This window comes from Gobio gobio, assembly GCF_949357685.1.
Source record: "Gobio gobio genome assembly, chromosome: 6".
NCBI classification, from domain to species: domain Eukaryota; kingdom Metazoa; phylum Chordata; class Actinopteri; order Cypriniformes; family Gobionidae; genus Gobio; species Gobio gobio.
In genome coordinates this window covers 4334212-4350571 of record NC_137102.1, presented here as the reverse complement: position 1 = coordinate 4350571, position 16360 = coordinate 4334212, and the positions used below count along the sequence as shown (strand labels likewise).

At 38.7% G+C, this 16360-nt stretch overlaps 1 protein-coding gene across 3 annotated transcripts in view; it reads right to left on the bottom strand.

Moving 5' to 3' along the window:
* eif2b3 (eukaryotic translation initiation factor 2B, subunit 3 gamma) overlaps positions 1-16360 on the bottom strand; it is a 112132-nt gene that overhangs the window by 34454 nt on the left and 61318 nt on the right. For all 3 annotated transcript variants that reach the window (XM_079820049.1, XM_079820047.1, XM_079820048.1), the window contains exon 6: positions 1-11. This exon is cut by the window's left edge and continues 79 nt beyond it. In XM_079820049.1, coding sequence (XP_079676175.1) covers positions 1-11 — 11 coding nt within the window. The remainder of the gene's footprint in view (positions 12-16360) is intronic.

Genomic DNA, 16360 nt, shown 5'->3' with positions numbered 1-16360 from the left:
TTCTGGGATGCCTGAAAGAGTGATATAAATATATAACAAGAGTGTCAGAGAAAGGAAGGGCAGTGAAGAGAGCAAATAAAAAAATAATGACATTAAAGGGATAGTTCACCCAGAAATGAAAATTTTATGTTTATCTGCTCAAAAAAAGATCCAAATTAAACCCTGCTGCTCGTGACGACACATTGATGTCTTAAAGGGATGATGAACTGAGAAATCTACTTTCCTTTGAGCCTTTGATATATAAAAGTTCATGGTGATATAAGAATATCCTGTAAGTTTCGGAGCTGAAAACATCCTTGTTAGTCAAAGAAAAGCTTGTATTGACACCAGGCCCAGAAAACGAGAGATATATGTCGACCATTGACGTCATAAGACGCAGAAGAACTGCCTCAAGCCCAGCCCACCGACTCGTGGAGCAATAAACATGCCGGTTCCAGCAACAAAAAAAAGCGTTTGTTCGCTTCATTTCACCGCGGATTCGTTTGTAAACAAGACACAGGTGGAGACTGGATCTGCAGACATATTGAGATTAAAACACAATGCTGTGCTTCTGGATCCGACAGGAACGCTGCAGCACACTGATATGAGTAAAACATGTTTTTATATGTGTTAGTATTGCATTTTTACAGATCGTTTGATATCTATTTATTACACACCTTAGCACGCGGTCACAGGCTGGAGAAGCTGTTATTGGTTCATTCGTGATCAGACTCGGACTTGTAACGTCCTGGGGCTATGTGTTTTTCAGACAGGCTACCAAATTTGAAGGGCGCACGCGCATGTGTGTGTTTGTGTGTGTACGGTTTGCGGTTATATTTACTGATTGGGCCAGCCAAGTAATAAAAAAATAACATTCCAATCAATCGCGAGTGGATGAGATGAATCTTTGTTTGTTTGATAAAGACATTTTGCGAGTCCTGTGAGTGTTTCCCCAGATGCTTTCAAAACAATCCCCACATGTACTGAGAGGAGCTGAAGCTCATTAAATATGCAAATCTTATCCAATCGTAGAGGTGGGCGTTTACTTCCAAGTCTTCAGTGCAGCACGCCCATAGAAACCCAGTGTTTCTTCAGAGAGCCTCAAAACCAAGGCAGAAAATAGCCTATTAGTTATTCATTATGATGTTTCTGAATGTAAAAACCACGAGGACGTCATAAGTTGACCTCAGACAACAGTATAAAAAAAATGAAAAAAGCCATGACCCCTTTAAGACACAAAACGATCGGTTTGTGAGAGAAACCGAACAGTATTTATATCATTTTTGACCTCTATGTTCAACAGCCTTCAGCGCGCAATCACTTCCGGTCTGAACACTGTAAACTAGGGATGCACCGAATCCAGATTTTTGGGGTTCGGCCGAATACCGAATCCACTGGTTAAGATTCGGCCGAATCCGAAACCGAATACCGAATCCTACTCCCGTCCGCAGTCCATTATCACAGTAAACACATTAATGAAGTTAACAACGTCCACAGCAGTGTAGGGATGCTATTGACCAGTTTTGGTCAAGTTTACTAAAGGAAACATTGTCGTGTATGTTCTTCTCCCCGCTATTTCATGATGGTTTATAGAAAAATTACCCCGAGTCGTCCTCTGTCTTTTCAAAGAACAACCCAACGGAGAGCAGGAGGCGCGCGCTATTGTGCCGACATCAAGATGGAGCGCCACCATCGTGATGCCACGCCCCTGTTGCGAGTCTGCGACACACACTAATCCACTTCTATAGTATTAGTTAAACTATAAACTTAGCAGGAATTGCTCTGTAAATTAAATTGAGAATGTAACTAATGCATATGCGATTTTAAATACTGTAGTCTATGCCAGATAGCCTATATAGCCTACATTTTGAAATCATTTGAGGCTGAAACATCCATAAGCATGCGTGTTTATTTTAGCACTTCCGTCAGTGAAACAACACAGCCTATAAAACATTTAAACGATTTTCAGTAAATAATGGTAACCTCAAGAATATATGAAAATTAAATATTAGTTAGAAAAATATTTGATTCATACTATTTCCCCGCAAAGATGCGTCATACCGCTCTGCGCTTTGAGAGGAATGGGACACTGAATAGACACCTTCTCGAATATCTTCGTCTTCATATGTTCTACTGATGTTGCAAAGCAACACTTGCTGTAAAAGGTCTGAAGAGCGGATTTTATCTTCCACAGGGTCAAGACATTTAGGCAATGTGATTATTCACTGCCAGAGAAAACGAAACTAAAATCACCGGCGTGTGTGTGAAATGCGCTATTCAAATAAACCAAACTTGACGCGCCTTAACAAGTTTAATAACAAGAACAAACTGTGTTAAATAACATTTGAAGTAAAAAGGTATTCGTCCTACAGTGTTTTTTATACTTTCCCACAGTAAAGGATGTGAATAGTTATAATAAACTTAATTATAAGCAAATGAAAGGAAGAAACGTTTATAATCCCCTGCGAACATGGGTGCGACGCGAGTGAAGATTTGGGAAAAGAAACGAGATGTCCATGTCCATTGGGATAAAATGGACTTAGGCCTATTGTTCAAATTCACGGAAAATCGAGTGACCATATCCAGATAGCAAAACAGAATGAAAAAGTGCTCTCTGACCATTATTTCCTTTCTAGGCTAAACAAAGCTTTGCGCTTCACTCCTGTGGTTAGGCTATATTCACGTGAAACAGCATTCACATACAAAACACTGGGTTAGTAAAATAACGAAGTTATTTTTTTTTTTTAAGTAGAAAATAGTATTTATGTAAAGAGATATAGCCTATTAAAATAAAAAGAGCTCAACTCTTAAGTGGAAGGAACCTATTTTTTCCCCCTCACGTGCAACCTAGCGGATGAATCATTATTTGGGTTAATACAAATAACGAAATTATGGTTTTAAGAGAATAGTATGCTATATATGTAAAGATATATAGGCTAGTATATTATCTACATATTTACCTAATTCCGGTTCTTCAAAGCTAACGGATTCAGTGTATTTTCGTTTTGTCATCTTAATTTGGTAATTATTTAAGTATATATATTTTATTAATTTTATTTATATTTTATCTGATCTATAGATCTATAGGCTGTTTGCACGGTAAAATAAAATACTTTTTGGCTGCTGTCTGTAGATTCCTTCATGCACAACTCGTATTCTCTCGGATGTTTCATATGCAAATGTTATAACAGCGGCTGTTGTTTAGGGTTCTTGTCATCACGAGACAAATCGGCATTGCAAATTGAACGCGTAGCTCAACTTGAATCGCCTTCTTTTGACTTAAAGTATACTGCCACGTTTTCTGTTCATGAGTTCCATTTTCACTTTCAACAGCGGCGTCATTAAGTTCGACCAGCGGGGCGCGCATAGTGCAAGCCTAGGGTTCGGGTTCGGTGGAAATAAATTCTGAGGTTCGGCAGAAACCGAACCCAGTCAAAAAGCCCAATATTCGGCCGAATCCGAACCCTGGATTCGGTGCATCCCTACTGTAAACTACACCAGATCATGTACATTGACCTCACGCATCGGAAGTGATCGCGCGCTGAAGGCTGTTGGACATAGAGCTCAAAAATGATATAAATACGGTTCAGTTTCTCACACAAACCGATCATTTTGTGTCTTAAAGGATTAGTTCACTTTTAGATAAACTTTTGCTGATAATTTACTCACCCCCATATCATCCAAGATGTCCATGTCTTTCTTTCTAAAGTCATATTTTTTTAATGTTTTTTGATGAAAACATTCCAGGATTGTTCTCCATATAATGGACTTCAATGGGACCCAAACGGTTCAAGGTCCAAATGACAGTTTCAGTGCAGCTTTTAGCGACACCAGATGATGAATAAGGGTCTGATCTAGCCAAACCATCAGTTTCTGTGAGAAACCCAGCAGTATTTATGCTATTATTTTACCTCTTATCAGACGAACGTGATCATCTCGGAGCTCAGCCATAACTTCCGCTAAGTGAGGTCAAAATACGAGTGTGGTCATAGATGTATATGTAGATGCCTCATTAGCGCCTGCACGGATCAGTAGAATGAGGCATCTACGATCGATATATCCATGACCACGCTCGTATTTTGACCTCACTTAGCGGAAGTTATGGCTGAGCTCCGAGATGATCACGTTCGTCTGATAATAGCACAAATACTGCTGGGTTTGTCTAGATCAGACCCTTATTCATCATCTGGTGTCGTTTAAAGCTGCACTGAAACTGTCATTTGGACCTTGAACCGTTTGGAGCCCATTGAAGTCCATTATATGGAGAACAATCCTGGAATGTTTTCATCAAAAATCTTAATTTCTTTTCGACTGAAGAAAGAAAGACATGGACATCTTGGATGACATGGGGGTGAGTAAATTATCAGCAAAAGTTTATTTAAAAGTGAACTGATCCTTTAAGACATCAATGTGTCGCCATGAGCCGCAGGGTTTAATTTGGATTTGTTTGATAGATTTTGCTACCATTCACATGCATTACACGACTGACACGGTTGGAGATAAAAATCTTCAATTGTGTTCGACTGAAGAAACAAAGTCACCTGTATCTTGGATGCCCAGGGGGTAAGCAGATACACATCACATTTTCATTTTTGGGTGAACTATTCCTTTAAATGTGCGGAAGGAGGATACGGCTTCTCCAGAATAACACGCGCGCTTGATGGCGAAACAAAATAAATACATAACAGCTCTGACTAAAACACTGTAAGGCACCCTGCTACCCTCGTTTCCTCAGATGTTTTATAATTAGACTATATAGCTTGCCTTTACGTCCCACGCAGTCTTTCATTTTCCTGTCTCACTCCCAACCTAATTGGTCTCTTTGAGGCACTGTGAGAGAACTATAATGACCCCAAAAATAGGAATAACAAGTGAAAGACAAGCGAAGTGGCATGAAAGAGAAGAAATTATGTAGTATCTCTATAAAAATGTACTAAAAAATACCATGGCAACTCCAGCCGGATTAAGTTTGCTTCCCCAGCGTGTGCGTAGTGAGATGTCAGGAGCACCGACGGACCCCCCAGACTGTTTTATAGCCTGCCATTGACATGAAAATGCTCCCGGAGCCCCTCCACAGAGCCACAAGAGGCCCACAAAATGGCTGCCCCGGGGCCAGAGCGATTCACGTGGAGAAAGAGTCCAGTGCATCCTGACGGACAACACGAAGTGTTACCAAAGGTAAAGCAGACAGCAATGCAAGTTAAGCTGTCAGATGAACATGACGACTTCCAGTCACATACACAAACTCGTAAGTCTGGAGGGAATAGTCTTTAAGATTACAGAGTCAAGGTTTTGGCCTCAATTCATGATGACTCAAGTCTATCAAGGGGCAGTATAAAGCACGGACAGCAAAGGTCCAATGAGACTGCATTAAACATCTGGAACTCAATATCCGAACTGAACATGATATAAAGGTTCAGGATATCAAAACAAAAAAGGGAAAAAGTATCAAAAGTACACTAAGAAATGATTAAATGTGTTAGTTTCAAATTCAAAAGCCATTTTTTATTAAAGGGTTAGTTCACCCAAAAATGAAAATTCTGTCAGTAATTACTCACCCTCATGTTGTTCCAACCATGTAAGACCTTCGTTCATCTTCGGAACATAATTTAGTATATTTTTGATGAAATCTGAGAGCGGTCTCACTCCTCCATAGGCTTTCAGAGGGAATGAAACTTGATGGCCCAGAATAGTAAGTAAAAACGTCATTTAAGGAGTCCAAATAACTACAGTGGCTCTGTATTAAGTCTATCATGCGACGAAAATACTTTTTGAGTGGAAAAACAACAAAAATAACGACTTTCACACTATTATTGTTGTTCAATTTGAGCCTCTGACGAGAGTTTGCGGGAGTGCCACGACGCATGCGCGAGAACTGAGATTAACCCTACTCCGAAAGAGTGAGCAGCCAGTCAAGTAGTAGTAGAAGAAGAACGCCGTAATCTCAGTTCTCGCGCATGCGTCGTGGCACTCCCGCGAACTCTCGTCAGAGGCTCAAATTGAACAACAATAATAGTGGGATAAAGTAGACTTAATACAGAGCCACTGTAGTCATTTGGACTCCTTAAATGACGTTTTTACTTACTATTCTGGGCCATCAAGTTTCATTCCCTCTGAAAGCCTATGGAGGAGTGAGACAGCTCTCAGATTTCATCAAAAATATACTAAATTATATTCCGAAGATGAACGAAGGTCTTACATGGTTGGAACAACATGAGGGTGAGTAATTACTGACAGAATTTTCATTTTTGGGTGAACTAACCCTTTAATATTTCCATTCCATACAATTAGCTTATAAGTTGAAAATAAGTACATTTGAAAAATTTGAAATGCAGTTAATCTTTTCACAAGATTTGTTATACTGTTACAGTCTAAAAATTAAAATTAATAAATTAATACTTTTAGAAGATTTGTGTATATGTATAACAAGTGAAGTGACATATTGAATTAAAATAAATTATAAGTTAAAAAATAAAATAAAATAAATATATATTTGTAACATATACTACCATGCAAAAGTTTGGCGCCAGTAAAAAATTTTTTGGGGGGGAAATAAATTAAAGAAATTAACACTTTTATTCAGCAAGGATGCATTAAATTGATCAAAAGCGACAGTAAAGACATTTATAATGTTACAAACGCTTTCTATTTCAGATAAATGCTGTTCTATTCAACAAAGAATCCTGGGGGGGAACAAAATGCACACCGTTTTTAAAATTGATAATAATAATAAATGTTTCTTGAGCAGCAAATCCTCATATTTGAATAATTTCTGAAGGATCTTGTGACACTGAAGACTGGAGTAATGATGCTGAAAATTCAGCTTCGATCACAGGAATAAATTACATTTGAAAATATATTAAAATATAAATATTTCATTCACAATATTACCGTTTTTGCTGTATTTTGGATAGCCTTGGTGAGCAGGCTTCTTTTAAAAACATTGTAAAAATATTAACCGATCTAAAACTTTAGAATGGTAGTGTATACCAGGGCCGAAACCACCATAGACATTGAGGGGGACAAGTCCTCTGGAATAACTAGAAATTACCAAATTGTCCCCCCCAATATTTGATATTGATGATGCCGCTCTGCTGTAATCCATCACACACCGCTCTTTGTTGCTAGGATGACAAAAGTAAAGTGTTACATATTTAGGTTGGTCTGCCTCAGCCGCGGTCTCGTCACTGTCAGAATGAGTGAGATGGCCAATCAGATCAAAGAAGGCGGGGCTTACGGTTTCCGAATTCCATCGCCACACTTTAGTTATAGCAGCGAAAGAGTGCATCTTAAGATGCAAGTAGCTAAACATTTAATATTTGACAGCTCTTTTACGATAAAAACGTTCAGCGACCAACAGTCATATCAAGTGATGCAAACTACTCGACATTTTGAATGAAATTTCACAATTTTGAAGTGAAAAGATGACATTATTTATGTAAATCATAACTGAATTTGACGTGACAAAATACGTTATGTATTTTTACATATTAGGCAGATGAAATAAGAGTGAATGTGTGCATATTTACATTTTTTTATTAGTTTAATTCATAACAGAACTGGGACTTTTATCGTTCTTATTGCTTTTTCTTTATTTCCTTAAATCCCTTTCAATCCTTTAATAATTTAATTCCTTTAAATAAACCAATAAGACCCCATGCCAAAACTCTTTGGTCCCGCCCCAATGTCTAAGACATGGTTACGGCCTTGGTGTGTATACATAAAAATAATTACAACAAGACATGCCAACCAGACCAACTGCAGCAATGAGCAATTAAACACATTTAAAGATGATTTTAGGCAAAAAGGCTGAAAAATGCATTGTAGTCTATGGGAATTTCATGTTTTGTTCTATTATAGCGCCACCAAGAGGCACAATCCTAAAATGTTTGTATGTGTCCTTGGAGTGAGCCCATAAATGTGTGTGTCAATTTTGGTGAAAATATCTAATTTCGTTTTAGAGTTATAGACATTTATATGAAAAAACACAAAAAATGACTGACACCTGACTTTGATTGGATTTTACTACCCCTTACTATCAATATTCTGACATTTGGGCTTTATCGTTTCCCTATCGACCTATGTTTCCGAACTTCTGATGCTGGGTTCTTCTCGATCGGACTAGTGGTTTCGAAGATATCAGCTAATGTTTTTAAAGTGCTAAATTACAACGCTGCACAAACCATATGCCGAAACCTGGCAAGTGTGGTATCGTTAAACTCAGCAACGATTCAGGAGTGTAAGGAGACGACTCTCGTGAAAATAAGTCAGCCACACCCAAAGTTTTAAGCATTTGGAAAAAAAAAATTATCCAATAGGTGGCGCTGTTTCGAAACTTCTCAGGCTCCTTCAGGGCATCGTGATGATGACCCATACTGAGTTTCGTAACAATCCATTCATGTGTTCATAAAATACAGCATTTTAGCACATAATTCAAAATGGCCGACAGCCAAAATGGCCGATATGGTCAAATTGGACTCGGCATGACGTAAATAGCCATTTTTCGTATCTCCGGACCAGTAGGTGGCGCTGTGCCGAAACGCTGCATGTTCCCTCAGGTCATGCTTGTGATGACTTGTACCAAGTTTGGTTTGAATACGATAAAGCGTTGCGGAGATACAGCCTTATGTCTATTTTTGCAAGCGCTATGTCAAATTTGTTTATGCGTTTTCCGAAAACAGTTTGAGAAATCTACTAGAATTTTTATGTCAGCATGGTCTGAAGATGATCTAGTTCAATTTTCGCGCATTTCGGACGAGTTCACAAAAGTAGGTTTTTCGAAAAATTCAAAATGGCGGGGGAAGTTTCTATGACGATCAAAGAATTATGTCTCTAGCACTTATGGTTCAAAAGTTATTAGCATAAACATGAGTCAAACTTTGGACAGGTGGTGGCGCTAGAGGGATTGAGTTAGAGACTCAAAATTTGGTACAGTGATAGTTGGGACTATCCTCTATCAGTGTGCCAAATTTCACAACTTTTTACCATATGGTTCTATGGCCTGCCGTAGAAAAAAAATCAAAACCGAAGCATTATCACTAGGGGTCTCAGACGTATAACCCTCACAGTCCCACCTTTCCAGCTACACCACATGCAGGCTTTATGCCGGACGACCTGCTGTAAACACAGAACAGGAGGACCCCTCCCACCCCCTGTGACATTTACGAAGCGAGAACGTAAGAGAACCATCTCGTCTCCAGAGCTTTACGGTTTCCCTCCAGCGGATGACACACTGAGAGCCTGAAACGCTCCAGTGTTTACTCGCCAAAATCTCAAAAACAGACTCGCCATGTGTAAATCAGAGCGTGTGGATACACTGGAAATAAATTATGATGGCACCCAGTCGTTCCATTAGCCAGCAGTGGCCGGATTCCTGAAAAGCAGGAAGAGTGCGTGCGGAGACTGAAGAGCGTTCAGATGTTCACGGCTACATATGGCACCAATGTGCTCGGCTCACACACGCAGACAGCAGGGAGAGATCCAAAAGGAGGTGAGGAATGAACAAAAGGCATGACACACTGATTTATGGGAACACCCAACATGTGACATCATGGTCTGGCACCTGCGGGCAGGAGAATGAGTGAATCAGAGGGAATGATGGGCCGAGTGAAGGAATGATGAGTAACGGATACAGATCCTTGTGGTTTTGAATGAGGAATGAGTGTTAAAGAGCGGGGACTAAAGGGTGGGGAAGAAGACGAGCAACAGGTGCAGTTTATAGAGTGCAGACGACACGGCTCAGTGCAAAACATTACTAATAACTTATCAATCAAACTACTAATCAAAGATACAGCAGAAGTCCCTCCTTCAATGACATTTCTATGGCAGTTGTTCTAAACCAAAGGGGGCCTCTGGGTAATTTTAAAGAGGTGATAACACACACAGTGTTAGTCTTGAGTATCTCTAGAGTAGTGTTGATCCTTCATATCTCCCAAGAGTCTTTAGTTTATCATTTTTATAACTGACAGACACACTGGACCGATTCTTTCTGAAAACAGCCGAGCTCGTGGAGGCGTGCAGTGGGCGGAGCTAAAGACACACACACACACACACGTTGGTGTGGTCCACATTATATGCACTTACGTGCCGATTGCCAACAAAACACACACACATTTGATCAGTTTCACTCACTGCCTGCGGTTTCCACTCATGACAGGGAACAAACACACACACACACACACACACACACACACACACACACACACTCACGTTGGTGTTGTTCACATTATATGCACTTACGCAACGATTGCCAACAAAACACACACACACACACACACACATTTGATCAGTTTCACTCACCGCCTCCGGTTTCCACTCATGCCCGGGAACAAACACACACACACACACACACACACACACACACACACACACACACACACACACACACACACACACACACACACTTGCAGATCTCCAGAAACACAAACTGCATCCACTGTTCCCTTAACGCTGGGTTATTTGTGAAGCTGAACAAGGTGATCTTTCCCTCACACACACACACACACACTTCTTTAGTGACATTATTGATCTGGTATCTAAAAACACAACGCCAGCATCGCCGATTTTTTTAAATGTTGTCCATGTTTATCATGAGAATCAAATCTTTAACAGTGTAAATAAGGCAGAATGCATGAAATCGCCTTAGACCCGCCCCTTTAAAGAGTTTAAATGAATACATTATTAATATATTTCAAATATCCAAATCTAATCTAATCTAAATTAAAATGATAAAAATAAATACTTGTTCTGAAATGCATAACTTCTGGAATCACAAAATGAATCATTGTTAATTTATTTAATATATTAAACTAATTAACCACATGAATTAAATCAATATATACTTTTTTTAACAGTTTTGTCAATTGCAGCAGAAATAGAAATATTTTGCTGTATATGAAGGATGAATGTTTTACAAAGACTCAAAAAGGTTGCGAACCCTTGGTCTATGGGATTGTTTTGGGGGAATAATGTTGACCCATAGTGCTTGTGTGGGTTTGCCACAGGTTCGAATCCAGCTCGCAACATCCAGTTTCCCCAACTTTCCCCTATTACTTAACGTCTTCTAACTTCGTGACTAATAAAGAGACCAAAAACTTGCTTAAATGTTTGTAATCTTGAAGCAATTGTCATAAAATGTCATATAGCGTAATGCTCCACTCGAGTTAAACTCTGCTGTAAAATCAAACGTCAGCAACAGTTTCCATCAATAAATATTTTTCCCTCTCTGTCTGTTTCCTCCTCAAGCTGACAAGGATGACAAAAGCCTGGGAAAGGCCTCCAGGGTTGCAAGTGACTCACACTATTAGTTTTAATTGGCTTACTAATATAAAGTCCAGCACAAAAATGTGCGTTACAGCAAAGTGAGGTCATGCACCATCGATGGAGCTCGAGCAAACTTATCCAGACCTTTGTTCTGCGATCTCAGGTTAAATAACTAACAGACTGACACTGGAGGAGAAAGACAACAGCTGACTCTGGATTTGATGGGTTGGTAAATCTTAGCCCAGGACATATGGCTCACACCTTCCTCTCAAACATCCTCAGCCGGTCTGGAGAGTGTAAAGTTTGAGCAGCGTGTTTAGGAGGGAGAGCTGGATCGCGCACAATGTTAAACACTATTAAACACTCGCAGCTTTAACAAAGCAAATGAGGAGCGATGTTAACATGCCTTTTCACTGAGCGGTTCAAAGTTTACAGAAGTTCACATGTTTCCTGTCCAATTCTTTCTGGATTTCTGACATTTAGAAAGTTCAAAATTAGGGCTGCGTCGAAATAATTAGTGATGCACCGATCATGATTTTACATGGCTGATTCCGATACCGATTTTTTTTTTACACAATAAAAGAATGATTAATATTTAACAGGTTAAATTGGCTTTTGGCTAATGAAAACAAGTCCGCAATCTGAAATTAACCGGAAATTGAATTGGAAATGAAAAGGCTGAAAGGTGAAATTAAAGGCAACAACTGCATATTCTGCAATCCAAGCAAAGATGTTACTTAAATCAGCATTTGTTTTTAAATTCAGTGTAAAGAAAAAAAAGTCTTTACCAGTGAAATTCAATAAAACCAAAGTATTTAATTGTTCCAAAATGTTAAATCAAATAATGTTTAGTGCAACGAAAAAAACTAAGATGCTACAGCAGGTGCTTTTTAAATCAAATGTAGTCTATGCAATTTTAAGGTAAAATAAAAGGTAACACTTTAGAATAATGGTCATTAGTTAACATTAGTTAATGTATTAACTAACATGAACTAACCATGAGCAGTGCATTTGTTACTGTATTTGTTCATCTTTGTTAACGTTAGTTAATATAAATACAGCCTGATGGCAAAGACTGAAAGACTCAGGAGGAGTTTCTTCCCCCAGGCCATCAGACTCCTGAACTCAGTCACGTGACTCACTTCACCCCCGCACACACATAAACATACAGTCTTTTAACATTAACATCCACATACTGCCATTGCACTGCACTTTACGTCCCTATTGTTACTGCGTAACAACCTGTAATAAACCTTGCACATTATACTTCTTTATATATACATATTATATATTTTATGTTAACCACTTATTTTTAAGTCTACAGTTTATCTCACTTATCATATCCACATATTTTTTATATTTTTATTTTTATCTTATTTCCTATTTTTATCTTTTACTTGATTTATTTATAATTCTACTTATGTTAATACTTTTTATTCTAATTTTATTCTATTTCTATTTAATTTCTTGTAACTGTTATTTGCACTGTCCATGGAGCGGACCTGTTTACATTTCACTGCCAGTTGTATATTGTGTATATAACTGTGTATGTGACAAATAAAACTCTTGAATCTTGAATCTTGAATCTTGAATCTTGAATCTACAGCTGTTCATGGTTTGTTCATGTTAGTTCACAGTGCGTTAACTAATGTTAACAAGATTTTAATAATGCATTAGTAAATGTTGAAATTAACATTAACAAAGATTAATAAATGCTTTATAAGTGCAGTTCATTATTAGTTAATGTTAACTAATGTTAACTAATGACCATTATTCTAAAGTGTTACCAAATAAAAATGATCATCCTATAGGCTACAGAACGGATAGCATTTAATTTCTAAAGTGCATGCATGTTCTTCTTTAGGCTACAAAAATAAGTATTTCGGCTTTTCCACAAGTTAGTCTGTTTCGTTCTCATCCGATCCAACACGTGAGAAGCTGAGCTGAACAAACGCTCACTCTCTACGCTTGAGGTAAGCTCGCGCAACTTCGGCTTGCGCAACTTCGGCTCGCGCCACTTTAGCTCGCGCAACTTCAGCTCGCGCAACTTCGGCTTGCGCAACTTCGGCTTGCGCAACTTCAGCTCGCGCAACTTTATCTCGCGCAACTTCGGCTTGCGCAACTTCAGCTCGCGCAACTTCAGCTCGCGCAACTTCAGCTCGCGCAACTTCAGCTCGCGCAGGAAAGCGGCTCTTCATTCCCTTCATCGGATCTCGTCTCTTCCCTCAGTTCTCCAGTTTCCGTTTGTAACACACAAGTGACATGTTCGCGAATTATTGCAATATAGGCGTATGTGCACGCGCCTAGAAAAAAAAAAAGCCTCAAAGAAAAAACAAAAAAAAAAAACGATTCCGGTTTTTGGCCGGTCAACCGGTGCATCCCTAGAAATAATCGCAAATGCACATATCATATGCAACAGTATCTGAATGATTTTAATAGGCTACTTCAAAACGTTGCGAAAACTCTGGGAACAAGACTGTTACTTACATGTGACTTGTTTGACGTTAAAAAGAGTTAAGAAAAATAAGCAGCAGAAAACAAATCCTTGGCTTGTTACACTCAAACGCTCAAATACACACAGTTATGTCAAAATGTGTAAACAGGTAGGAAACAAATCGGATGCGTGTCAATTGGATCCGTGCAATATGTCTTAAAGTGACAGCAGCCTAATGAAGCGTTAAAGGGGTCATGAACTGGCCTTTTTAATTTTTTTATACCGTTGTCTGAAGTCAACTTATGACGTTTGTGTGGTTTTACATTCAAAAACATCATAATGAATAAGTAATAGGCTATTTTCTGCCTTGGTTTTGAGGCTCTCTGAGAAATACTCGGATTTGATGGGCGTGCCGAACTGAAGACTTGGAAGTAAACGCCCACGGCTGGGATTGGGTAAAATTTGCATATTTAATGAGCTTCAGCTCCCGTCTGTCCCAGGAATCATCTGGGGGAAATGCTCAGAGAGCTTGCGAAATATCAAACAAACACTAAATCACACACACACACTCACTCAGGAGGGCGGACACACACTCGCACACTCACTCACTCGCACACGGACACACACACACATACACACTCATCTATAAAAGCTTTTCTTTGACTAACAAGAAAGTTTTCAGCTCTGATATTCTTATATTCTTACTCTATATTCCTTACTTATTCTTACTCTAGATATTCTTATACTCTATATATTCTTATATTACCATGACCTCTTATATATCAAAAGCTCAAGGGAAAGTTGATTTCTCAGTTCATCACCCCTTAAGCTCGAGTGATTTACATGTTAAGTCAATGTAAAGACGCCAATAGACATTCTGTGAATGACACGGCGTGAATTGAGCGTTTGACACGCGAGTTGAAAAATCTGAACTTTGGCGGATATTCGCGGCGTGTTAACCAATCAGGAGCTTGCTCTAGTAGTGACAACAATGAGGACAAAATCGTATGTGGCTACCCGGAGCTGTAGGTACTTTATAGAAACAGGAATAAAAAGGATCTTACTTGGAAGAAAGTGAGTTTCGGACAGTCTGGTAAAGTAGGGGTGGGAGAAAAGGTCGATGCATCGCGATTTGTTATCTAACAATTCAGAATCGATTCTCAAAAATTTCTGAATCGAATCTGTGTTCAATTCAAACTGCGCTGACCAAACATAAAAACCTGATGATAGATGAACGTTCGTATGCTTGTGAATAGTTCAAGTCCACCGACGTTAATCAACTTACTCTCCTGGCTGCTTTGTCGGACAAAACGCCAGATTCTGCGATGTGATTGGTCAGATCGCCTGTCAATCAAACTCGCAGCGAAGGGTGAATTTGAAGTTAAAATGGACAAACTATGACCTGCTTACCTGGCGTAACTCTGTTGCTTTTAAATGCGCTATATAAATAAAATTTGACTTGACTTTAAAGGAAACTTTTTTTGGTTTAAAGAAATTTTTTTGTTAAAATATTCTAAAGAAACTGAAAATGTCACACTTGGTTGTAAATTAAGAACTGTTTATTCTTAATGATTGTTCTTTGCAATTGTACGGCTTACTATGTTTCATTCAGAGCTTGTTAATCCTGAATATAACTTTGTTCATAAAATAAAAGTATTGAAAGAAATCTTCATAATCATTTTTAATATGGAAGTACTGTTAAACAGATATTCTAACTATAAACAAAAAGCATAGTAACTCCAATTTGGGTTAAAAAGTAAAGTTCATGTATTTACACAGCAGGATAATAACCAAAAAAAATTTTTTTGGGAATTGGGAATCGGATCCTTAAGTGCCTTGAGATTAAAGTTCAATTTGAGCTCTACAAAGGGTGATTTCAGGGTGACTGGGACACTTTTTGCCATTGAGATGACTTGGAAAAAGTGTCCCAATCCCCCTGAATTCACCCTTTTGAGACTACAAGCTAGTTAAAGCCGGCAAATTGAGCTTATTCGCAGTATTTTCGCCGTATTCTGTTGTGTAGTGAATGTCACGTGCGAATGACGCGAGTAAACTCAAAATGTTCAAGCGTCCAACTACGCGTGATGTATTCGCTTCATTCGTGTCTGGTGTGAACACACCATAATACAGTAAACCTGCTGCTGCCTGTCAAACAACACATGAAAAAGAGAAAATCACACTGCTCTTGACTGAATATCGCATTTAACAAGGTCTCGCAGGGCTCCAGACTGCGAATAAAACGTTGCAATTGCGTCCAAAAATATTAATTTGCGAGTGATATTTCTGCTAGGCATATAAATGTACATGATATGATTAAAAATTGCGTGCCTTTTTAACCAAGGTTATAATCGTTAACGAAAACGAACGAAAAAACTAGGTGGGAAAAAACATTGTTGTTAACTGAAATAAAAATAAAAACAAGGCATTACAAAAAAGCGATAACTAACCAAAACTGTAATGTGTGTTTGGCAAAACTAACTAAAATAAAATTAGAGATTAAATGTCCTTAGTTTTCGTCTTTGTCAATGTCTTCCATAGAGCAAATAACGTTCAGCTGCATTTTCTGCACACACACACACACACACCGCGTGTCCATGAGAACGAGTGTTCGACGTTGAAAGCAAGTTGGCGAAAGGTTGATATCTCGTGAACACCTTTACACAATCACACATTAAAAAGTGGTAT